This window comes from Siphateles boraxobius, unplaced genomic scaffold (assembly GCF_051911475.1).
Source record: "Siphateles boraxobius isolate OS27281-9 unplaced genomic scaffold, OSU_SipBor_1 115, whole genome shotgun sequence".
Classification (NCBI taxonomy): domain Eukaryota; kingdom Metazoa; phylum Chordata; class Actinopteri; order Cypriniformes; family Leuciscidae; genus Siphateles; species Siphateles boraxobius.
In genome coordinates, this window is record NW_027508717.1 from 472501 (window position 1) to 500000 (window position 27500).

Here is a 27500-nt window from a genome sequence, read left to right on the forward strand (position 1 = left end):
GAACTAAACGGGTGAGTCATTGAATCATTCACTCACTTTCGTTCTTCAACGGGAATGAAACTAGCAGGTCATTGAGTCGTTCAATCACACGGATTCATTCAGAAACACCTTTGCTGTGTGTTTTTACCGTAGTTCGGATCGTTTTACCGACTCCCTCGTTCAATCTCATTTAGCAAAATGAACCTTTAAGTAGTGCTGGGCGCTTTGACCAAAAATTGATATCACGTTTTTTTTCAAAATTATGCCGGTTTCCGGTTTATGACGTTTTTTTTTTTCATACATAGTCAGGTGTTCAATGCATTTTCTACTGGTTGAGAGAGGAATTACTGCAGTAAATTGACTTAGGATGGTCTATTTTACTGTCAGTAGTGAATATTGTAGAATAATTCCACACTAGTAATACAGGTTTGCATGGCCCCAGAAAATTATGTTGTTGTTTACAAATAAGAGCCATTCATGATTCTAATGAAGTGAGGAATCAGAATGCAAAGACAATTGCAGTCAAAATACAGAACTTTTATTTTAAACAACACAATTAGAACAACTTGGAATACTTTTGCTAGTTCAAGTACAAGTCCAGGAACATTACGTGCATTCAAGTAAATATAAAAAGAAAACTCAAACTTGTCTTGCATTGCTTTTGAGCTCTATAAAAAAAATAGTAAAAAAAAAACTATGCAACTTGCATTAGTTATTCCTTCAAAAGTATTGCTTCGAAACCAGAACAAACATAAAATAAATATAAAGTGCCACTTGGCACACAGGATTATCCTGTATAATGGATGTTCGTGTTGCCGCCTTTGGCGATAATTTTAGCCCGACAGCACTTACATAAAATGGTTGTTTGGTCGACGTCGGATTTTTGGAAACCAAAAAACCTCCAAACAACAGACCCGGCTCCTCTTTTTGGCACAAGTTGTTCTTCTGTGTCATGTTGTACTAATTCTTCAGCATCCAATAAATACACCGGTATGGCGGCTTATTCAAAATCAATATCGTGACGAAAATATAAACCGGTTTTCGGTTTGAACCGGTTTACCGCCCAGCACTGCCTTTAAGTCAATCATTCTTTGAGACGTATTAATGTATTGATTCCTTCGTTTTATTTGAATCTATTCCTTTGAGGAGCAAAAGAAGACTAAAACTAAAACCTTGAGTTTTTAATGTTGTTTATTAGTCTATTTTTAATATGCTTTAAGACAAATCATGTGTAAATTCATAAGTCGACAGCATTGCTGAGTATTTTCTCCTTAAAACTGCAGTGAACCAAAGACAGTCTCAAAAACACGCTTTGAAATCGCTGGTGTTTCTGACGTCACAAACTACCTTGTAACCAATCAGATCAACGTGTGATCGTCAACGAGTGGATCTCTGAGTGAGTGAGTGAGTGGAGGCGGGGCTCATTTGCATATTCATAGAAACGCGAATACTAAATGAGGCAAGGGTGTCGAGTTACATTCAAGATATTTTAAGGCATGAAGATGTTAAATATGTCATTTTGTTGATCAAAGATGGTTTTTAAAGGATAACCCTATTGACTACAGTTGGACTTTAATAATTTAATTGGTTTATTTAATTAGGTTTAATTACCCGTGTGCCGCCATCGTGCTGATATTCAGAATAGAAGAGCACTATTGCTTGTGTGATATTGCGACAGACATGACAATAGTCAAAATACTGGTGATTGTATGTCGAAAACTTTACCAGATATTAACCATAAAACGATGCATCATCTCAGCATGTGTGAGGCATCTCTGATTGGCTAATGCGCTGTCGTCGCTCATTAACATGCGTGTCACGTTTGCACGTGATTGGTCATGAGTCGTTCATCACAACCTTCATGTAACGATCAAGTGCCCGCTGATTCTGAGTAACGGTAATGTACTCGATAAGTGGCTCGTTTATGACGAGAGAACAGAGAAATGGCAGAACTGAACTCTGGGAACGACATGCAAAGCAGCTTCCATGCAAATCACAAGAAGATTTGCGCAGCACACCATAATTGGACGGCCACCCACTCTGTGTAAATATTGGCCCTTAATTCAAACCAGTCGCTAGTTCGTGCACACACACACACACACACACACACACACACACACACACAACCGTCCCAGGCAGAAGAAAATTGGGGTCAGATGCATTTAGAAGCACTCCGTCATCCTCTCGGTGTGCGTGGTCTGAAGATCCGAGCGGAGGAGGGAGTGAATGCGCTTGTAAGATGTGAATTTACTGCAGTAATTGAGTATCCGTGAACGGGAGCCGATCGGAGAGCCGTAACGCAACACGGCATAACCTCTGGCTCACCCAGCTCAACTTAACTTATCAAGGTGATGTAAAGCTCATATCGAACCCCTTTTCCTTTTGTTAGTGGCGTGTCCACCATCAAACACACGATCATAAGTTTGTGTGGGACAATGTTACCAACACTAAAACATAACCTGAAACTGTTATATAATGTCTGTCTAACTTAATAGAAACATTTGTATTCTGGATTTCAGCTGATAAAAATACTTTGTTCTTTAGTCCCTTCCAGAAAACACCATTACATCACAATGTAACATAACATGTCTTTATTTTACATGACATTTAAATTCAACATCACTGAGCCCAAAGACATCAGGCAGAGAACTATTTCTGAAACAGTTCTGACCAAGAAAAATCCAACAAAATAAATAATGAACAAATAACATATAAAACTACATGAAATTAGTTCATTGACAGTCTTATATATTAAGAATATATTGAATAGGCTATGTTGCCATTATGCCGCCTTGTACATTTTTAATTTACCGAATTATCCATTTGTTTTCTGACAGAAACACATGCACGAATCACCGCTCCACGTTTTGATTGACAGTCGTCACTACCCACTAGTGAGCGTGTTTACTCCTGTGCTTTCAACCAGTGGATAGGATTTTAAAAACGGCTGTTGTATTCGTACATCTCACGAAGCGCTGTTAAATACAGGTGAAAAACTACGCCGCAAAAATAATTCATAAAATGCTTTCTTTCAAAGGCAAGAGAACGCATTCACGTTTTCTTAATATGATAATTAAAAATCAACAGAATGATGAAAATGCGGGACATTTTCTCAATATGTGACGTGCGGGACAAGCGGTGGAAATGCGGTGCGGTGCGTTCATAGGCTAATTATGGCATAGAAAAAATCAAATGTATGAAATACTGAGTCATATTTATGATATGAAAAGACTTAATTATGACATAAAAAGAATGTGACATAGGAATTTGTTTTATTTTTAGGGCTGTCGACGTTAATCCATGTGACGTCATAAACTAACCAATCAGGTCAACGTGTGATCGTCAACGAGTGGATCTAATTTGGTAATTAGAGAGTAAATTAGTAATTAATTAGGAGTGGTAAAACTCAATCAGTGAGCTGTTGCGTGTGAGTGGAGGCGGGGCTCATTTGCATATTCATAAAACAGCGTATACTAAATGAGGGAAGGGTGTCGAGTTACATTCAAGATATTTTAAGGTATGAAGAATTTTTAATGTAACACAAATAATTTATTGCAAATTACTGAATAAATTACTTGTATACTGTTTATTCTTGTTATTCTTATTGGTTATTTTCAATTATCGTGTATTCTTTCATAATTTCGACTTTTTACCTCATAGATATGACTTACTATGTCATAATTTCAACTATTTATCGTATTCATGGCCTTGTATGTCATAAATTCGTCTTTTGTACATAATTATGACTGAGTTTCTAATCATTTTGACTTTTTACCTCATAATTACGACATGTCAAAATTGTGACTTTTTGCTCATAAATATGACTTTGTATGTTCTTATTTAATTTTTTTATCATAAATAGGACTTAGCATGTCAACATTTTGACATTTTACCCCATAAATATGACTTACCATGTCATAATTTAAACTTTTTACCTCATAAATTTGACTTAGTATGTCATCATTTAAACTTTTTACCTCATATATTGACTTAATTTGAACTTTTTAATTGTAATTTAATATGGCATAGTATGTCATAATCTCGACTTTTGACCTCTATTTCGACTTTTTATCTTGTAATAATTTCATATGTCAAAATACCTCATAATTATGTCAAAATTTGGTGATTGTTTACAGTTCCAAGCCGCGCCTGTAGGATTTTTCCACCTCTTTTCTGCTCCAGCAGGTGAAAACGATGCATCTGATCGGTTGTGTAAAGAAACATTACCAATAAAGCAAGGCTTTTATATGCATATATAATGGTAGCCTCATTTAAAACAGGTTTTGGAATCACATGCAAAGACATTCAGCATAATTTGAATATTCAAATCTGAATCTAAATGAGCTTAACTTGAAAAACACAAGCACAAAATGAGGTAAAATAGAAAAGAAGGTGTCGTAGAGTTGAGGATCACCACCTGTTTGTAAGCGAGAGGACAAAGGAATCCACCCGAACTCAGGGTGTGTGTAAGCGGACGCCACACAAGCCTCCGGGGACTCGCATGTAGGATCTGAATGCATTATATTCTCCACCTGCCTTCACACACAAACCCAACTAACCACAGCGCGATGGGAAGTCCCTGCTAGAGAGCATGGCGCTCCATAATGAATAAATCAAGGCCGAGAGCAAACAAAGCTGTCAGGATTCAAACGAAAATGATACGACTGCACTAGTGATGGGTGTGATTGAGCATGAAAACACATTCATTTTGTGGTTTTTCTTCAGCATTTCACAATGATTAGAGTTCAGCAGCAAAAATGCCACATGTAAACATGCCAAATGAGATTTTAGAAATAGTTGTACCTCAAAAATATGACTTATGTCATAATTTAGATTTTTTTTTACCTCATAATTGGGCAATTCCATACAAAGGTCATCTTTACCATGAAAAAATAAAGTTTTAACCAAAAGGACAGAACCATTTTTAAGTTGTCCATTTAGGTCTGTAATATACTGTATTAATGTGCTTTAACAAAAATTTTAAGAAAATTGCCTTGTTTATCCACCAGATATGAGGTGAGCAACAATGCTTAAATTACATTTTCAACCAGCCATATTTCATGCTTTCAAAAAAAGGTATCAAAGACCCCCCTTTTTAAACTTTATTTTAACAGTAAGCATTTTGCAGAAAGATGGAGGCATGCCAGAGAAATAAATATACTAATTGGGTCATAACAGCACTGCCTGTTGAATTTATAAGGGCTATAATAAAGAGGTCTTGACGCTTCAGTGCACTGTCACGTCCATAACGTTTTAAAGGTTTAGTTTATTTAATATGACAGTTATAAATGCAAATAACTTGAAACTTTATTTACAAAGCTAAATTATGTTTATGCTTATTAGGATAGACAATTAATCTCACTACTTTGGTCTGAACAACCATAATAATGCGTTACGGACGCTTCATATTAAATCATACATATGACTATTGTGATCTGTTTCAAGACAGAAATGATTTTGGCCACTTCATTTCAAGTTTTTTTTTTTGTAGAAAGACTTTATTTAAAGTGAATTTCGTTCTGTATAAATTGTATCTTAATTTTAAATCAAAGTTTCATCAACCAATTGCCTGGATTTAATAAATAAGCAAATATAGCATGGAGGTGCGATCACTAGCAACACGTAAACTTGAGCGCGTCTCATAACTGAACAGAAACTCGACGTATGCCTCTCAGAAATATAGCCTATCTATAGAAAGATTGCAAAGATCAAAACGAAAAGAAATGGGCAACTCTCTGATTGTGTAATCTGTATGTGCTTTTTCCACCACCACGTCCCTTTAGAGGCTCGGTACGATCACGCTGACAAAATAATAATAATAATAGGTTATTAATATTGCGGGTCAAATCATTTTTATACAAAATAAAATGTGATGATTTTGACTCGCGACTGTGCATTAAAATCCATAAACTGGCCGAAAACCGTGCGATCATTTAGACACAAAAAACGTAGGCGTTACACGATTGCTAGTGACTCACATCTACGGACGATAATGTCCATCGGTTCACCTGACTGTGGAGGAAACCTTTTGAACTCCTATATGACAAACATTAATTTTTAATGTATTTTAATTTTGACTGTCTTCCGTAATAGTCTCTGCTTTAATGTTCCGTCTATGTGTTTATAGTATTACGTCCAAGTCGAGAGGCGTCCTGCAATTGCGCGAGGAACCTGATTGGTTTAGGCGCGAAACAGGCGCCCTCTAATTCGCTCGCGCTTCCTGTCATTCAGGCTCAGGTTTTGACAGCTCGAAGATAGCGTGATCTTAAAGCTAAACGCCTACCACAACGACAGATGGATAAAATGGTAAGATGATACTAAAAACCAATACTTCAATACTTTTACATATTGAATTAAGATGTACAGTAAGATCCAAGCTATAAAAAAACCTAATTCATAATTGGGGGGGGGGGGGGGGGTCTTCAGAATAATTTCAGACAGTCTTCTTAATGTGAAAACACAGCCATTATGCGTCAACAAAAGTGCCATGATGGTTTGATTGTTGATTTTCCAAACAGATGCTATGCATTTCAGACGCGTCACATCCATAACAGGGTTTTTGTCACATCCATAACGTTGGTTTTTCCTCATAATACACTTCATAAAAATATATATATATCTTAAACATTGATATTTTTATGTTCAGCTAAGACCCCTTCATCATGTGGATAGAAATATTTATACATTGGATTTAAAAGTTCACAGACTTTAAAGGAAATCGAACAGTATACCAAAAACTCTGTCATTTCCCGTCACATCCATAACGCATGCATATTTTCCTTTTTTGGGGGTGCTTAAATATATTTTAGAAAAACATATTTTGCCTATCAATTCCCCAGATTTGGTGCTCTGAGAATATGCATTTCCAATTTAACTATTGTAAGAAGTTTTTTTTTCTGAGACATTTCACCTGTCATTATGAGTTCAAATGTCACATCCATAACGCTGGAATTACCCAATTATGAGTTTTTACTTCATATTGACTTGGTCATAATTTCGACTTTATACCTTAAAATGATTTAGTATGTCATAATTTTGACTTTTTACCTCATAATAATTATGACTTTTTACTTCATGACTTATGCGACCTCATAATTATGACTTAATATGCCATAATTTCACTTTTTTAACCTATAATTATGACTTAGTATGTAAAGATGTCTAATTTTCTTTTATTAATATTTTTTAATTTGTATATGATAAAACAAACATTATGGGAGCATGTTTTAAAAGAAAACACAATTTCAGTCTCTCTACTTCAAAATGTCGTGTTTAATTCAATGAGTTACTAGCAGTTTTTCTGTAATTGTTGGTGAAATTAACTAGCAATAAAATAAATTCTTTAACAAAATATTTTATTAATTTATTTAAAGGTTGTTATGTAAGTTTTAAATATTTTAATGTTTTATTAAAAATGTTATAGTATTGTTTTATTTCATTTTTCTATATTTATTTAATATTTCAATATTGTAATAATAATTATTATATATTATTATTTTTGATTTTGATGGCAAATGTATTTGGTGACTTTTATTACAGTGCACCACATTAGTGTTCAACAATGGCAATGTATATATATTAGTGGTGGGGCGTTATCGGCGTTAACGTGCTGCGTTAACGTGAGACTCTTATCGGGCGATAAAAAAAATATCGCCGTTAATCTATTCTCAAAGTTGGGTTGGGATCATAAAATAGCTTTTTCGAATATCGTTATATTTTCGCGCAAATCGCGCAGCAGGGTATTTTCCTGTCAGGGACACAAGGTGTATACTTTTTTATGGGCATGAGCGATGCTCAATTTACAAATGAATCACTCTTTTGGGTCGATTCTGTTCAAAGACTTCATCAAACAAGTTGGCAGATCTGTCTAAATCGGTTCGCGAATCAGTTCTGTTCAGTTCCTCACGCACTGAATCGTCTGAACTCTGAAGCGCGTTCAATCACACTCGACTCGGAGTCGTAACAGGAAGATTTAAGAACATCAAGAGCTACAGTTTAGGCTAGTGAAAGCAAATCTGCAAATGCATCATATTTTTGCCAGCGATGAAGATCTTTATTAGTTGAACATCTTCGTAAGCTGTCTGTGAATGAATGATTCCACAGGACGATACATTCGATTTCATTTCATTCAGGTAATACATTTTACAACCAAACAGATTATTACGCCACGATAGCACTACTAAAAAGTATGACATTATCCGTTGGACATATACATTAATTTATAGGCTACAAAATAAATAAGCTACCATTGTGTACAGTTTATGAAATGAACACCCGCCATCCCGCGGTAATGTGTGTGTATTGCGGAGGGGCATAGTCACACGAATAGTTTACATTGATTGAAACTAATTTGTTTAAAAAGGAGGAGGCTATTGCCGGTAAAGGCAGGTTCACATAAAATCATATGACATTATTTTTTGATCTAACGAGCATCTGGTTTGGCGATGCAAAAACGGAGCTACGTCGTGCTTATTTTTTCTTCTTCTTCCAATTAGCCTACTATGTTAAAAAAAAACGACGAAAACATGTTACTTGTTCAATTAATAAAGTTTGTTTGATGAGAAATCGCTCAAGATGAAATTGGCCTCCCTTTCTGTCATTGTAATTGTGCGTTTTATTGATTTATTTTTTTATTTTATTTTTTTGACCGATATTCGACTTTTGCTCCTCTATTGTCGAATGGCATTTTTGGCACAAATTCACATCCCTACGCGAGGCGAGCTATTCTCAAAGACTTACTTTTAGTCATTATTTGGGTAGCACACATGTTCTGAATGCCTTCGGCAGAATTCAAATGAGCCATTTTAATCTAGATTAAATCCAAGATTCCAGTGAGATTAATCTAGATTAAAAAAATTAATCTATGCCCACCTCTAATATATATATATATGAATACATGAAGATATGTTAAAGACGGAAGGGTCTTGAGATGTATTTTCAAGTTTCTAAATTATTAAATAAACCAAAAACTGTTCAAATATAAATTATAATGACTATGATAAGAGATGTAAGACTCTGCAAGCCTTCTCTTCAGCATCAAGTTGATGCAAAACAAAGAAGTGAAGACTTTTATCTGTCAAAGCATGGCATCTCTGTGGCACACACACACACACACACACACATAATAACTACACACTAACCCCCAGTTCAGGACACAGAGGCATCTTTGTGGGTCTCCCGGTCCGACAGAGACAGAACAAAGACTCTTGTGTGCGGCGTCTTCACAGCTGGGCCGCACAGCGGGTTTAACACACTTCATACCAACATTTTCTCTTTAATGCATCACTCTCCTTTCTGGTTCAGCTTGTCTAAACAATTCATTTGCGTTGCATTCAAGTGCCATTTATGTAAGGAATGACTGACGTTGAATTGTTAGAAAAATAATGCACACCCATAATGCGGCCATGACACGAAGGTGTGCATTATTTTCTAATAATTCAACGGCCCGGAGTCAATTATTCCACTTATACTACGGTAACACCTCTACACATTGTTCAGATGATGTATTTCAAGACATTTATCAGGTTTTTTTTCTTAAAACGCTCTTGTGTGTGGGACTAATTTCTTACGCATCTCATCCCACGCCTCCATTGCTGATTTCAAAACGTAATTTTAGAGCCACTGATAGCAGTTACTAATGCAGTTATTAATGCAGTTATTAATGCAGTTATTACAGAGAGAGAGAGAGAGAGAGAGAGAGAGAGAGAGAGATTAAGTGTGTGTGAATTACCTGAGTGTGTGTTTCTCAGTGTTCGACAGCAACGTCTCGACTAATAGTGAAACGGTAAGTTTATCTGCTTCAAGAACAGCGGCGTTATTATAGCGCTAGTGAGAAATTCATGTAGCTTTTAAGTTGCTAAACTATTTTACTATTTTATTTGAATTTCTCACTAGCGCTATAATAACGCCGCTGTTCTTGAAGCAGATAAACTTACCGTTTCACTATTAGTCGAGACGTTGCTGTCGAACACTGAGAAACACACACTCAGGTAATTCACACACGCTTAATCTCTCTCTCTCTGTAATAACTGCATTAATAACTGCATTAATAACAGCATTAATAACTGCTATCAGTGGCTCTAAAATTACGTTTTGAAATCAGCAATGGAGGCGTGGGATGAGATGCGTAAGAAATTAGTCCCACACACAAGAGCGTTTTAAGAAAAAAAACCTGATAAATGTCTTGAAATACATCATCTGAACAATGTGTAGAGGTGTTACCGTAGTATAAGTGGAATAATTGACTCCGGGCCGTTGAATTATTAGAAAACAATGCACACCTTCATGTCGTGGCCGCATCACCACCTCGGTCGTGCATTATTTTAACAATTCAACAATTATTCTGTGTATATATCCCAGGCCAGCACTGTCACACACTTTCATCTGTTCAGGTCTCTGTGATCTACTTCTGGACGTGAGGTTTGTTCGGTTCGCCCTGGCAGAACATCAAACAGAAGCCGCATGAAAGCCAGAACACACAGAGAAGGTTTTATGTGTGAAAATCCATCCAGACCAGAAAAAAAAAACTTTTTTCTGCATCGCCAGCAAAAGATCAAGACAGCAAACTAAAGCAACAACATCAGAATGACCCATTTAACATTCATTATCTGCAGGCATCTTTATCATTAAAGCACAAAAGTGAAAATGCAATGTTTGATATTCAGCAAATTAACCCTTTAAACGTAAGCAGTCAGAGAGAAAAACATGTCCATCATACATCATGTTTGTATGATACGCAATATAAATGACAACCCTTCAAACCAAAACCGTCTTACACTTAGATAACGGACTAGCTGGAGCAGAAACTAGATGATCAATAAGTATTGGAATTATGGAATATTATGGCTGGTCAACCAGTTTAGATAATCTTTCCATGTTCCCAAACAGCTTAATCTGTGTTTTCATAATGATAAACGCTGCATTAGAGCATTATATAAGGTTTTTATTAATGCTTTGGCAATACAGTGTTTTTATCAAGCCAATAAAGCTTTTGAATCATGAAGTGAGTCCTGCGCGTGACACATAACGCACACTAGCGATGAGCGATTGAATCGTTCTTTCGAGTCGGTTCTTTTTAATGATTCGAATCGTTGGCAAATCATCTGAGCAAAGGCAAAAAAAACTTTGTTTAGGAGTAAAACAAAGGTAATCCACATAACGTAAACCATGTGAATGAGCAGCATCTAACCACATTTTCATTCATTGCAAAACACGTAATGTGAATCGGTTATCTGAGCAGTTCCAGTATACCAACCGATTCATTAAAACGAATCATTCCTCCACATTTATCATATGGCACCTCGGCAAAGAAAGCACGATAACTGCACAAGGTGTTCATGCATTAAAGCGCACAAGAACGAGAGAGAAAAAGTATGAAGTCAGTTTGAAATACACGTGCATTAATACTGAGCAGAGAAGCGATGGAGATGCTTTGTGCTTTTCTGAAGTCTCGGGTTTCACAAAGCGAGTCTTCTTCCAGTGACTGCTGCCCTTCCCCCTGCATGCTCAAAACTGCTCTTAAATGTACATTTAATTCGCTCATTACTGGATGCATTTACGTTATGCATTATGCATGCACTGTATTGAATTAACTAGTAACAACTCAAGTCTTTTTTCCCCCCTACTGTAAAATATTTGGCATGCCATCCCAGCAATAATTTGGAGTGCACACTGTTTAGCAAGCATGCAAACTGCATTGCATTTTGGTGTGATAGTTTGCCTTGTGTTTGCCATACAGATGTGACCCCCCCCCCTTCCCCCTTGAATAAATCAATCTTTAAACCTCAGGGCAGTGAGAAGTCATCTTGTTATGCCTTCAATGCAAACAAACATAAGTTGCATGTAATATGTAATGCTCAAGCATTCAGGATGCCTTCGGCTGCATTATGCAAGTTATTTCACATGCATGCATAATTCAACCCACACCTGTCAACCAGTCCTGAATGGGGCCAAGCACAAGCAGTGTTGGTTTACTCTGGCAATGCATCAACCAGAGAAGATAAATACGAGGAGAAGAAAAATGCAAATGTGAACACTTTATTCCCATTATGCGTTTCTCTAATTTTAACAGCAAGAGCCAGAATGTAATCAACAAGCATGCATAAAACGTCATACCTGAATAAATGTAAGTACTCCTTATTATTCCATCTTTTTCCCAGGTATCCGGGTTATTCCTTAAAAATATTCCTCTCTGTTCTTCAGTCTCACGGTGTTCATTGCAGAAATACAGTACTGATATACAGCTGGTTCGGATCCCGTTAAAAAGACTGGAGCTCGGGATCAGTCAACGCTGGAAATGGGATCCACAATGAACATACATGCGTGTGTTCGTCAACAACGATCGGCTTAAATTCTCTTCACAGCATCCAGTAATAGACATAAACGAGGCATAAACCCTTATGCATCAAGGTTGAGCTCTTTTTCTGTGGAGAAGCGATGTTTTGGATGTGAGTGTGTGTGACTCCACCCCGTCCGACTGCAGATGGTACGTCCCACTTTCTATTGTTGGAGCCACAAACGCTGCAACAAACCGCGCCCCGCCCACAGCGGGATCCCTGATCTGATTGGCCAATGCCAAACACAGACCACACCCATCGGCCCGATCAGTAATTGCAAATACAAACAACTTGTTATCAATCAAAACAACTTAAATGTATTGTAGGTTATTACAGAAAAACACATCTACATATTCCATGTTCCAACTAGCTGTGATACGAGAAATCTATGGAAGCCACATAAAAAAAGCAACAATCATAATTAGGCTATGACATACAACGTCGAAATTATGACATTCAAAGTCGAAATTATGACACCTTTAGACGAAATTTGAATGGAAAAAGTCGAATTTACGACATGCTAACTCATAATTGTGACATAAACGTCATGAAAACGTCATAATTGTGACATAGAAAGTTATCATTTCTTCTTTTTATGTAATAATATCGACAAATACTTGCACTTGCACAATCTTCTTATTTTAACCAGTGAAACTTTGCTACATATTCATTGTATATTATGTATAAACATTTCCCTTTTTATAGTACATAGTATAAGTGAGTAACAAAGACATATTGTATACACCTCTTTATGTGTAGTGAAAATCCGTGTTATTATATAGATACTATTCTTTTTTTTATATTTTGAATTTGTTTATTTAAATTTTACTTAAAATTGTATTCTTTTTTTAAATATACCTATTAAGGTTTTATATTTTTTTATATTAACTAACACATTTATTTTATGGTTTAAGTTTTAGTTAACAACAAGAATAACCCTGGTGATACTGAAAACATAAGCGCATTACACAATGCGCGTGTACGACGCAATGCGCGCGCTCTTGTAAACTGCTGTTGTCCTAAAAGATACAACATCTAACTTACTGCACTACAACTGCGCTCGCTTTACATTTCATTTCACAATTATACAATTAGTACGCTAATAATATAATATTAAGCATAGACATATATTTTAAGAATCTTTAAAAAATATAAGACTATTTAAGATACTTTTAAACATATATTTATCTTTGAGGACCCGCTGACGAAAGACCAACAACATCCAAGATGGCGGCGACAGAGAGTGGCCTCGTTTCGTACAGCAGCGACTCAGATTCAGAAAATGAGTCAGAATCCCGTGTTAGCCCGCAGAAAGTCGAACCAGACTCGATCGCGCATCTTCAGCCTTTAAAATCGGACAGTAAAATTACTTTAGCACTTCTGAATTCAGCGCCCGAGGTCGCCGTGAAGGTAAACAAGAAACCCGCGGGTCACAGTCACAAACGGAACCTCGGTTGATTTGGAGGAAAATCAGTCAAATGTGTTTAATTTTCGCTGTTCTGATGCCTGGTCGCTTCATAACAGGTGGAACAATATTTTCTGTTTTTGTCTTTTTCAGGAAGATGTTGAGACCGGTGTGCATCTTGATCCAGCACTCAAAGAAGTCACATACAACCCTACATTTGAAACTATGTTTGCTCCAGAGGTGAATACAGCTGTTTGTCAAGATAGATGGAAGATATTGTGTATTTCAAATATTATGTGCTATATATCAGGTGTTTTCAGTCGCTTTATGCCACAGACTCCCAAAATATGATTACACTTGTGTGTGAAACCCCATGCTAAAGCTATCTGTTATGAACCCCTAGTTCAGTATCAGTCTAAAAGTAGTTCCTATGTTACATTATTATATATTTTATTCTACTCACTATAGTAGTGTGCTGTTGAATCAATTATTTGTGTTTATTTAACTTTGATGCAATTTTGCTTTACTTAGATTAATAACTGTTTTATTTTGATCACCTTTTTATCCACTTATTTTAATCACATTTACTTACATTTTACAGTGTTTTTCTAGACTAGATTTATAGCTTACATCTGAAATTAATTTCTATTAAGTTTCCTCATTATATATATTTTTTCTAATCACTATATTAATGTACCGTTATTTCTATTCAATCAATTCTGGTTTAATGGTGCAGGATTAATCAGTGCATGTTGCTGTAAATGTACCTCTAAAAGTCAAAACTTAAATAAGAATAAATGTAAAAACACTAAGTTTCTGATCATTGTGACTCATTCCTAATAATATTAACCAATAATATAACAGCCTTCTTTTCAGAAGTCAGTCAAATTTCCTTTATTAAATCAAAATTTTACATTGTTAATGCACAAAAATGCATTGGAAGAAAAAACGCATATGACAACAATTTTATTTATATTGATTGTAATAATCTTATTATAAATATCGGGACGTATTTGAATGTTTATGATAAGGAGGATTATTATTTAACATTATTGTTATTATTGAGACGGTCAATGTAATTGTAAGAAACTATAATATCAAATATATAATATCATATCAAATAAATAATTATTAATTTAACAGTTTATGGCAGCGGCTGTGTGGTAATATAAGGAAAAGGAATTGGTTATGCTATATAAGAAGTTATAGCCTACTTCTTTCCACTCCCTTTTTAGCAAGTATTATATGTCTAAATAATGTATGTGGATGTATGTATCAAAATTGTAATGTGTGTGTACAGGTACAGTATATAAATATATATATATATATATACACCAGGGATAGGCAACGTCGATCCTGGAGTGCCGCTGTCCTGCAGAGTTTAGCTCCAACCCTAATCAAACACACCTGAACAAGCTAATCAATGTCTTCAGGATTACTAAGGCTAAAAGCAGGTGAGTTTATATCAGGGTTGGAGCTAAACTCTGCAGGACAGCGGCACTCCAGGATCGACGTTGCCTATCCTTGGTGTATATATATATATATATATATATATATATATATTTCTTTTTTTTTAAATTATTATTATTATTTTTATTGCTTAAAATAAACTTCAGATCAGTTGTCTCTCTCTCTCGTCTCGTTCCAGTTCGGGCCGGTGAACCCGTTCAGGTCGCAGCAGATGGCGGCTCCGAGAAACATGCTGTCGGGTTACGCTGAACCGGCTCACGTCAACGACTTCATGTTCGAGCAGCAGAGGAGAACCTTCTCTACGTTCGGTGAGAGAGATACGTCCATCTCGCTTGTGTAGCTTCTGTAATCACGCCATAGATTCAAACCAAACGTGTGTGTGTGTGTGTCGGTGATGGTCAGGTTACGCTCTGGACCCGTCGGTGGACACCAGTCAGGTCTCGTCCAGCTGCTACATTGGAGCCATAGAAGAAGCCGAGAAAAACAAAGGTGAGATTCACGTCATGTTTTCGTAATTGCAATCGCAATTCTGGTTTAATGGTGTATGATTCATCAGTGCATGTTGCTGTAAATGTACCTCGAAAAGTCAAAACTTAAGAAAAAATGTAAAAACACTGATTCATTCCTAATAATATTAACCAATAATATAACAGCCTACTTTTCAGAAGCCAGTCAAATTCCCTTTATTAAATCAAAGTTTTACATTGTTAATTTGCATAAATGCATTGGAAGAAAAAAAAGTGGTTAGGTTATTGACAATACATAAAAAAAAATGTACATGCACTAAAAACTTAAATAGCATCTCTACCATTCAATAGAATAGCATTTTATGAGAGAGAAAAATATAATAATGAATATGTTATGCATATTAATACACAATATTCATGTATATAATGTTTATTTATAAATAAACCAATAAAATAACAAAAGTATTTAACAATCAGTTACATGTAAAACAATTAAATAAATTGCGACAGCTCTTTCCATGTATGCCAAATGAGTTTTTAATAACTCCACCAATAATGCCATGTTCACTTCCCTAAGGATTATGGATGCGACGATATGAAAATTTTAGCCGATACCGTTAATTCTTTATAAGCCGATAACCGATAAATTGGCCAATACATCTTAATCCAAATTTTCATATAATTTTTGAGAACCTGTTTATAAAAATAAAAGTCTCACCATTAAAAGTCATGACCCAAACACACAATTATAATGTTCTCAGTATAATTTTATGCAGCTGATATGACAGATTTGCACTGCGCTGAACTTTATTTTCCTTTTTCGAAGTGATTCTAATCATATTTCAAGCAATTCAAAACCATCATGTTGAATCGCATCTGAATTTTCTCAGCGGAAGGAAATAATTATTTATCAGCTTTTATTTATCGGCCAAATTTTCTTATCGGGCCGATAACGATAACATTAAAAATAAACACATATAATGCTAAACAGGAGTGTGTGATATAAAACACTGTATGTTTAAGGAATTTTAATTTAATTTAATTTATTATTTTAATTTTACGACTGCGAAGGTTAATGTGGAGGGCGAGGGATTTGAGTAAGTTATGTTTGTATAAAGTGTATGTTATGTTCTTGTGTTGTAAAATAAATGTAAAAAAAAATCAACGTAAATCGTGCATCTCTACTTAGGTTAAAATGAAGAAGACCAGCCCGATATTTTTTCCCAATGTTGTTTTGCTTCAGATGCATCTGATCATTATATGTGCCGTTTCATGTTCCATCTCTCGTTCCTGCTCATCATTAATGCTGTTATTACTAGGGCTGACGGTGTTTGAGACGGGACCGAAGAAGTCTGAGAAGAGGAGGAAGGTGAAAGGAGGAGACGCGGCAGATATCGACTGCTTTCTGGGCCCGTGGGCGAAATACCAGGATGAGAAAGACGTGGCCAAACCCACTGAGGTGAGACGTGTTCAACAGTGATCAGGGTTTAAAATTTACTTTTTCACTCACCGGCCAATTTGGCCACTACGTTTTTAAGTTACCGGCCATTCAGAACTTTGTTAGGCGGGGTTTAACTGCTTAAGATGGTGGTGGTGATGGCGCAGTGGATAAGACACATGCCTTTGGTGTGAGAGACCCAGGTTCGAATCCACTGTGAGACACCACTGTGTCCCTGAGCAAGACACTTAACCCCTAGTTGCTCCAGAGGGGTGCGACCTCTGAAATATAGCAATTGTAAGTCGCTTTGGATAAAAGCGTCAGATAAATGAATAAATGTAAATGTAAGACCCAGGACCAGATATGAGGAAAGAAGTCGTGAGGGTCAATCAAATAGATACAAATTTACTGAAGAATAGTTTGCAGTTTCAAATCACTCATTGAATATAGAAATGATTCTATAAACTTGATCATTAATTTGTATAGGAATAATGTAAGCACAGAAGAAAGGATATATAGAAGAGACAAGGGATTCTGACCCCAACACTTCAACTTCTACTAGCCAAAGAAAAAGAAATAAACCAGATGAACTACGTCACAGTTTATAAAATTTGGATTTCATACATTAATTACTGACAACAAAATCCTGTCCTCCAGCATCTCCTCTCTTCCTCTTTCATCCTCATCACAAACATGTGTTTTATGTGGACAGATCAATACTGTACACAGAACATCAAAAACATGATGCTGGAAAATATTAATGTCTTTTCTGTTCACCAAATGCTTTTTAATCTTCGCTGTTGCTTCAATGCAAATGAACAAGCGCGCCGTTATTTGTTGCGTAGTGAAGTGTGTGTTCAAGCAAGCCAGATATGAGCAGATTCTGCACAATACACTGTATTTAATATATCATGATGACTCTCGAGTATTCGTGCTAAATCAGCGCAGATTTAGATTACACGAACTTCCCCAGCAAAGTGAGTAAATATAAGTAACTCGCTAAATTAGCTCGTGATTTGACAGCGTTTCCCGCCACAGTTGATTATTACCCGTGTGTGTGTGTGTGTGTGTGTGTGTGTGTTAACTTCAGGCCCTGAAGATGATGAATCCTGGACCAGGATTAAACAGAACAGAAGCGCTGCACTTTTATTCATATTGTTATCAAGATTTCTGCTTCTCTGGCTTGTGCTGCAACTAAATTATTATCGTCAACTCAAACTTTTAAAAATCATTCAGTTTATTAAAATAAAGCCAAAATATAAGTATTAGTTAAAAAAAAACGTAGAAATGTTGCCTTGGTGAGTTGAAGCACTAAAATTAATAACTGGTACTAAATAAACCCAAATTGCAATATTTAAATCAAATAAAAAACTAATAAAATGAGAAAAAACACAATGAAATGACTAAAAATGAAACTAAAATTAACATAACAAAATATAATTATATTAAAATTATAAACAAAAATACTGTTTTGTATGCAAGGAGGTAGTGAAAACGCTAAAATTACAGTATTTAAAAGTGTTAAAAAAGAACAGTGTGTTATTATACAAGGATTTAAAACAAATGTAAAATAAATCAATAATTATTTTTGTGCAACAATACATTTGTGCAATGCACATAAACATGGTATCGTATCGGATATAAAACATCAATATCGGTCTATCTATAGTTAGAAAACTAGTCGAATTCACCTTTCATGTGTTATTATCGACTTCCCTTTCTCCTCGTGTTCACCGTGACAGGATGAGCAGAAAGAGCTGGACGAGATCACAGCCAAGAGACAGAAGAGAGGGAAGAACGAAGAAGAAGCGCCAGCAGAGGAGAAGACCATCCTTCACAGTACGACACCATAACAATCAGTTACATCAATATACAAAGCGCCGCTAGCTCCTTCTGTTCATGCTATGCTCGTTGTGATTATTATAATTCGTTGTGTATTGTGGTTCCTGGAGTTTTATAAATGCAATATGTTTGTTAAACCAATATATAATTAGCCTACTGTATAATATTTGATGGGCCTCTTAATGATGAGCATGATCTGATAAACATGATCTCTGATTGATAACACACACACACACACACACACTCGATCTGCTGTTGAACCCCTCTCTCTCTCTGCAGTTAAAGACGCGTATGATTACCAGGGCCGCTCGTACCTGCACATTCCTCAGGACGTGGGCATCAACCTGCGCTCGCCGGACATCCCGGACAAATGCTACCTTCCCAAGAAGCAGCTGCACGTGTGGACCGGACACACCAAGGTGAACCGCGCGCGCGTGTGTGTGTGTGTGGAGACTCGGGCGTCCATGCTGACTTTAACATATTTAATGGCTGAAATTGGTTTGGATTTTTTATCATTATGTTAATTTAATATTAATGTGTATAATAGGACTTGCTGTTTTTGTTTTTGTTTTTATTGTATTTAAATTATATTTGATTTTTGTATTGAATTTTTGCCATGAAAATAGCTTTGAATGCTGACGTGGCATTAAATAAAATAACACTCTGGTGTGTTTTCATGTGTTCACGCACACGTTCTCTGGTGTGTTTTCATGTGTTCACACACACGTTCTCTGGTGTGTTTTCATGTGTTCACACACACGTTCTCTGGTGTGTTTTCATGTGTTCACACACACGTTCTCTGGTGTGTTTTCATGTGTTCACACACACGTTCTCTGGTGTTTTCATGTGTTCACACACACGTTCTTTGGTGTGTTTTCATGTGTTCACACACACGTTCTCTGGTGTGTTTTCATGTGTTCACACACACGTTCTCTGGTGTGTTTTCATGTGTTCACACACACGTTCTCTGGTGTGTTTTCATGTGTTCACACACACGTTCTCTGGTGTGTTTTCATGTGTTCACACACACGTTCTCTGGTGTGTTTTCATGTGTTCACACACACGTTCTCTGGTGTGTTTTCATGTGTTCACACACACGTTCTCTGGTGTGTTTTCATGTGTTCACACACACGTTCTCTGGTGTGTTTTCATGTGTTCACACACACGTTCTCTGGTGTGTTTTCATGTGTTGTCACACACGTTCTCTGGTGTGTTTTCATGTGTTCTCACACACGTTCTCTGGTGTGTTTTCATGTGTTCTCACACACGTTCTCTGGTGTGTTTTCATGTGTTCTCACACACGTTCTCTGGTGTGTTTTCATGTGTTCACACACACGTTCTCTGGTGTGTTTTCATGTGTTCTCACACACGTTCTCTGGTGTGTTTTCATGTGTTCACACACACGTTCTCTGGTGTGTTTTCATGTGTTCACACACACGTTCTCTGGTGTGTTTTCATGTGTTCACACACACGTTCTCTGGTGTGTTTTCATGTGTTCTCACACACGTTCTCTGGTGTGTTTTCATGTGTTCTCACACACGTTCTCTGGTGTGTTTTCATGTGTTCTCACACACGTTCTCTGGTGTGTTTTCATGTGTTCACACACACGTTCTCTGGTGTGTTTTCATGTGTTCTCACACACGTTCTCTGGTGTGTTTTCATGTGTTCTCACACACAATCTCTGGTGTGTTTTCATGTGTTCTCACACACGTTCTCTGGTGTGTTTTCATGTGTTCACACACACGTTCTCTGGTGTGTTTTCATGTGTTCACACACACGTTCTCTGGTGTGTTTTCATGTGTTCTCACACACGTTCTCTGGTGTGTTTTCATGTGTTCTCACACACGTTCTCTGGTGTGTTTTCATGTGTTCACACACGTTCTCTGGTGTGTTTTCATGTGTTCACACACACGTTCTCTGGTGTTTTCATGTGTTCACACACACGTTCTCTGGTGTGTTTTCATGTGTTCACACACACGTTCTCTGGTGTGTTTTCATGTGTTCACACACACGTTCTCTGGTGTGTTTTCATGTGTTCACACACGTTCTCTGGTGTGTTTTCATGTGTTCTCACACACGTTCTCTGGTGTGTTTTCATGTGTTCACACACACGTTCTCTGGTGTGTTTTCATGTGTTCACACACACGTTCTCTGGTGTGTTTTCATGTGTTCACACACACGTTCTCTGGTGTGTTTTCATGTGTTCACACACACGTTCTCTGGTGTGTTTTCATGTGTTCACACACACGTTCTCTGGTGTGTTTTCATGTGTTCACACACACGTTCTCTGGTGTGTTTTCATGTGTTCTCACACACGTTCTCTGGTGTGTTTTCATGTGTTCTCACACACGTTCTCTGGTGTGTTTTCATGTGTTCTCACACACGTTCTCTGGTGTGTTTTCATGTGTTCACACACACGTTCTCTGGTGTGTTTTCATGTGTTCACACACACGTTCTCTGTGTTTTCATGTGTTCACACACACGTTCTCTGGTGTGTTTTCATGTGTTCACACACACGTTCTCTGGTGTGTTTTCATGTGTTCACACACACGTTCTCTGGTGTGTTTTCATGTGTTCACACACACGTTCTCTGGTGTGTTTTCATGTGTTCACACACACGTTCTCTGGTGTGTTTTCATGTGTTCACACACACGTTCTCTGGTGTGTTTTCATGTGTTCACACACACGTTCTCTGGTGTGTTTTCATGTGTTCACACACACGTTCTCTGGTGTGTTTTCATGTGTTCACACACACGTTCTCTGGTGTGTTTTCATGTGTTCACACACACGTTCTCTGGTGTGTTTTCATGTGTTCACACACACGTTCTCTGGTGTGTTTTCATGTGTTCACACACACGTTCTCTGGTGTGTTTTCATGTGTTCTCACACACGTTCTCTGGTGTGTTTTCATGTGTTCTCACACACGTTCTCTGGTGTGTTTTCATGTGTTCACACACACGTTCTCTGGTGTGTTTTCATGTGTTCACACACACGTTCTCTGGTGTGTTTTCATGTGTTCTCACACACGTTCTCTGGTGTGTTTTCATGTGTTCACACACACGTTCTCTGGTGTGTTTTCATGTGTTCTCACACACGTTCTCTGGTGTGTTTTCATGTGTTCACACACACGTTCTCTGGTGTGTTTTCATGTGTTCACACACACGTTCTCTGGTGTCTGCAGGGCGTCAGTGCGATCCGTCTGTTCCCGGCGTCGGGGCATCTGCTGCTGTCCTGCTCCATGGACTGTAAAATCAAGGTGAGATCTGCATTTAAACACACTTCTTATGTTGGTTGAGGTGTCTGTGTGTGTCTGTGTGTGTGTGTGTGCTCGCGAGGAGACGAGTGTGTAGTTTGAAAGGTCAAGCAGTGTTGTGTAAAACTGCTCTACACTTCAGCTAACGTTTTTTGCTTGAATACTAGTTATAACAACAATAATAGTTATTGTTATTGATAATAATAATAATAATGCATAATATATGGATTTTTAATAATAATATTATAATTAATAATAATAGTCATTATTATTATTATTAGAGAAATATAAGAAATGAAAAGTGTTAAAATAAAACAAAATAATTATTATGCAACAACAATAATTCAATACAGTCTGTTAGAATATTATATTATTCATTAATATAATAATACAATTAAATACTTATTATACAAAATACAATAATTTAAAACAAAATAAAACAAAAGTTATTATTATGCAACAGGAATTAATATAAATCAATAAAATGAATAGAATATTAGTATAATTAATCTTAAAATTAATATTAATATAATAACATTCCTATTTGTTTTTTCAATATAATAGTAATATATATAATTAAAAACATCATTATTGTTAATAAAGTTTAGTAATAATAATAATAATAATTATTATTATTATTATTATAAAAAATTCCAGAATTTAAAACTGGCCGTTAAAATAAACAACAAAATAATAATACTTATTGTGCAATAATAATAATTTAAAACAGTCTTTTAGAATATTAAAATATTAATAATAAAATGATTACTAATTATATTGATATGATTATAATAATTGTAATAATACATAACTTATTATTATTATTATTATTATTATTATTAATAGAATAATATTAATATAATTCTTATAAAAAATGCAAAAATTTTAACCTGTAGAATTAAAAACAAAATAATGGCTACCAATACTAGTTGAAAACAGTTTGAATATTAAAATATTAATCAAATCCATATACATTTTTAACATATATTAATATAATAAAAAATATTATTTTTATTATGCAAAGTACTAGAGTTTAAAACAGTCTGTTCCAGTACAACTGAATAATCATAATAATAATGGCATTAATTATTATTGATATGTCTATTATTATTATTATTATGCAAGAAATTCACAATTATCGTATTAGACATCATATATTGTTATGAAATTTTATGAAAAGTGCTTTACAAATATATTTAAATTAAGTGTTAGAATTCAATGTTTTACTCCTAATCTCCTGATTCTTTAATGAACGGACATAAAGCATCAAATGTGAAGAATTTAAAATGAATTCTGAGCAGCCGCATCATCTTAAAGATAATCGTCTTGTATGTAATTAGCATTTTAACACAGTGGAAAGTTTGTGGCCATGTTCTCTGTGAGCTGATGTTGTTTTTGTCTCTTGCTGTAGTTGTGGGAGGTTTATAATGAGAGGAGATGTGCGCGGACGTTTATCGGTGAGTTTTCTCTTCTAGTCTGGAAGAATCACACAGGTTTTATTATGATTGACTGATTGCTTTAATTACTCTGAGACGTGATTAATGGAGTAAATCACAGGCTGGATTCTCCGGTGTCTCGACTCATTTATCAAGCGCTGTCGCTGAACATCTCGCATTCAGATTCATCAGTTAAAGGATGTTTTATCGTGCCTTTCTCCACACAATCAGAAAATATGCTTTTCTTTTTTCTAATTATTGAATAATAATTAATCATATTAGTAATATTCATCATAATAATTATTATTATATGAGAATTTTAAAAATGCTGAGTTAAACAGTAATATCAATAATCATAATACAAATTATAGTATTTTATATTCATAATATTATATTCTAAAAGACTGTTTTAAATCATTTTTTCATAATTTAAAAAAAAGTGTAAATATTTTTTTGAATGAATAATTATTATTCATTATATTAATAATATATATTATATGTGATATATATAATTGAAATAATATTAAGATTAAAAAGAATGTACAATAATTTAAAACAATGTGTTAGAATAATATATTAAGATAATTCATAAAACATTATAATAATAATAATCATTATACTTTTTTCTTCTGAAAGTTTAAAAAAAATTCTAATTCTTATTAATAATAATAATAACAATAATAATAATAATGTAAAATACAATAATTTAAAACAATCTGTTAAGTAATATAATATTAATATAAAACAGTATTATAATAATTTATTATCGTTGTTATACTGTTTATTAAACTGTTTTACAGTTTTAAACATTTTCTGATTCTTATTTTAAAAATATAGCCAAAATACAACAATTTAAAACTGTTAGAATAATATAATATTATTATAATTTATAATATAGCATAATTATAATAATTTATTATCATTGTTGTTATACTGTTTTACGCTGACAGTTTTAAATAATTTTTCCCATTTTATTTCAAATTTAATAATAATAATTTAATAATTATTATTATTATCACAATAATTATTATTGTAATTAATAATAAGAATAATAATTAGGTCAATAAGAATAATTATAATGAATAAATAAGTATTACTGTTAACAATAATTATTATTGTAATTAATAATTATTACAATTACATATTTCTATGCCTTAAACGTTTGAGTTAGTATAAGACGTAGAGTATAAGAGTGACTGTAGATGCTGGTCGTTGACAGCGGCTGTCACTCGTCTCCGTGGGTTACTGATGTCGCCATGGCTACAGTTGCCGGGCTGGTAAAAGCGTTGACCAGGACAAGTCAATCTAGTTCGCTTCAGACCTAGAAAGGCTTGAGATGCTGTGTGTGTGTGTGTGTGTGTGTCACATCATATATATACAATGTAATATTTGAGTGTGTGTGTGTGTAGGTCACAGTAAAGCGGTGCGTGACGTCTGCTTCAACAACACCGGCACACAGTTCCTCAGCGCCGCCTACGACAGATACATCAAACTCTGGGATACAGAGACCGGTGAGAGTTACACACACACACACACACACACACACACACACACACACACACACACACACAGACACACACAGACACACACAGACACCAACAGGATACAAGACCTTTTTTATTTGGCATATCCAACTCAAATAGGTTTAGTTTGCATGTCAAATGCAGTTTATTCATTGCGTTCATGAAATCAGTTTTATTTTTTTCTTCCGAATTCAGTTTACATTTTTTGAACTCCGTTTTAATGGTTAAATAAAATGTTATTAATCCAAAAGCAAATAGAATTATTTGTTAGGATAATACATAATTCATAAAACAGTATAATAATAATAATAATTTACTTTTTTCTTCTGACAGTTTTAAATATTTTTCTAATTCTTATATATTATTAATAATAATAATAATTATTATAATTATTATTATTATTATTTAAATATACAATAATTTAAAAATATCTGTAAGGGTAATGATTTCCATTACACGAGAGTAGATGTTAAAACTTCCAGTCCCTCCAGAAAAACGCGATTTAGTGCATAATCAGCCAAAGTCCGCATTTTCATTGGGGGGGGGGCGCATTTTTTCAAATATGCCGCACTTTCGCCGCATAAAATGCAGATTTCCGTGCAAAATATGCAGGGCTTGCATGATTTCATAATCAAGATTTCACTAATAAGTCACAATTATCTTAGCAGAAAGTTGAAAAATGTTGCGTTTGCTTCACCCAAGAGCAGCCATTTCCCCCTGTTGCCATGGGAACGTTATGAAGTGACGCAATTACGCGACGGGAACGGGACAGCTCACAGCTGAAGTTATTGCAGAGGCCAGAGAGACTCACGGAGGCGATTGGCATCTCACAACTCGCTCTTTATTCCCAAATCCAACTCGTATAACTGTCTGTCACACGTTGTACCGTCACATCGTTACTTAATAAACAAAAGATAAAAGTATCATCAAACAGCAATGACCCGCACACATGGGGTGTTCGAGGCGCACATACAATAAAACACTGCAGACAGTTCAACAGGGAGTGTGAAGCTCTTAAAGGGGCCACACCTTATTTACACTCGTTACAGTCTGAAATAAAACAAGATGAGAAATTAAATATTCCCAGCACTTTCTATGATGTAGTGTGCTTGCTTATCAAAGGAAGTAATAAGAAATGACTCTTTACATTAAGGTAGTAGTCTAGTGAGAACAGGGTGTTGGGGGAATCACTTTTTTTCTCTTTTTCATCAAACCGCAGTTTTTGCAAGTTCCCGCAATTTTTGCAAGTTCCCGCAATTTTGGCAAGTTCCCGCAATAATTTTTGCAAGTTCCCGCAATAATTTTTGCAAGTTCCCGCAATAATTTTTGCAAGTTCCCGCAATAATTTTTGCAAGTTCCCGCAATAATTTTTGCAAGTTCCCGCAATAATTTTTGCAAGTTCCCGCAATAATTTTTGCAAGTTCCCGCAATAATTTTTGCAAGTTCCCGCAATAATTTTTGCAAGTTCCCGCAATAATTTTTGCAAGTTCCCGCAATAATTTTTGCAAGTTCCCGCAAATTTCATCGCATAAAATTGCATAAGTATCCTGTATATTCCATCGCATTTTTAAAGAAAACTCTGGCGTCCCAGAGTCACTCCCCTCCGTCCTCAACTCAACTCAGCCCAGCTTACTGATCTTTACCTCCCTCCTGCTGCTGAGGCTGCTCCTTCCTCATAGTTCACATGAGACCTAACCACAATCTCTCCGCAACCCGACCATACACGCCAACCCGTTTGACTAAGGCTGTCGAGCCCCACTGCCGTCGTTAAAGCAGGTTCAGTGGCAAGTATGGCATACCACCGCAAAACACAATATCTGTCCAGACACCAATCCTCATTCACGCAAAATACACAGGAACATAATATTACAATGCAAACTATACAAATAAACCAACAGACTCTTCGAGTTTTCAAAAATTCTTCTAAACCGTAGCGTCAACCACAGCCAGTTAGTGCTCCTTTCTGCTGCTTCAGATAAGTTCTTTACTGTGCGACGCAACTCTTGGCCACTGAATCCGACGTCTCTGAGGAACCGGGTTGTAGAGTGTGCCACAAAACCTCGACAACCCACTTCCACTGGATAAACCTGGACTCTCCATCCTCGCTGTTCTGCTTCAGTGGCCAGATGAGCATAACGCAATTTCTTCCTCTCATATGCCTCATCTACCGCATCCTCCCATGGCACTGTTAACTCTATCAGTTGAACAATGCGTGCTGATCCAGACCACAAAACAATATCTGGTCGTAGGTTAGTGGTGGCAATCTCAGGTGGAAAAATAAGCCGTTGATCAAGATCAACCAGCATCTTCCAGTCCCTAGCAGCTTCCAGTTGTCCTGGGCGAGAATTGGTT

At 35.8% G+C, this 27500-nt stretch overlaps 2 protein-coding genes across 4 annotated transcripts in view; one reads left to right on the forward strand and one right to left on the reverse strand.

Annotated features, from left to right (window-relative positions):
* The window catches only part of wasf1 (WASP family member 1), an 84584-nt gene extending 72144 nt beyond the window's left edge, over positions 1 to 12440 (reverse strand). For all 3 annotated transcript variants that reach the window (XM_077200018.1, XM_077200017.1, XM_077200016.1), the window contains exon 1: positions 12094 to 12440. The gene's annotated coding sequence lies outside the window, so the exon portion shown is untranslated. The remainder of the gene's footprint in view (positions 1 to 12093) is intronic.
* An 855-nt stretch (positions 12441 to 13295) lies between these two features.
* Positions 13296 to 27500, forward strand: part of cdc40 (cell division cycle 40 homolog (S. cerevisiae)) — a 27715-nt gene continuing 13510 nt past the window's right edge. Inside the window, exons 1-10 of the mRNA XM_077200014.1 lie at positions 13296 to 13724; positions 13873 to 13959; positions 15368 to 15497; positions 15592 to 15678; positions 16976 to 17115; positions 18837 to 18933; positions 19216 to 19355; positions 22118 to 22192; positions 23601 to 23646; positions 25035 to 25136. Of these exons, the coding sequence (XP_077056129.1) occupies positions 13542 to 13724; positions 13873 to 13959; positions 15368 to 15497; positions 15592 to 15678; positions 16976 to 17115; positions 18837 to 18933; positions 19216 to 19355; positions 22118 to 22192; positions 23601 to 23646; positions 25035 to 25136 (1087 nt within the window). The 5' untranslated portion in view covers positions 13296 to 13541. The remainder of the gene's footprint in view (positions 13725 to 13872; positions 13960 to 15367; positions 15498 to 15591; positions 15679 to 16975; positions 17116 to 18836; positions 18934 to 19215; positions 19356 to 22117; positions 22193 to 23600; positions 23647 to 25034; positions 25137 to 27500) is intronic.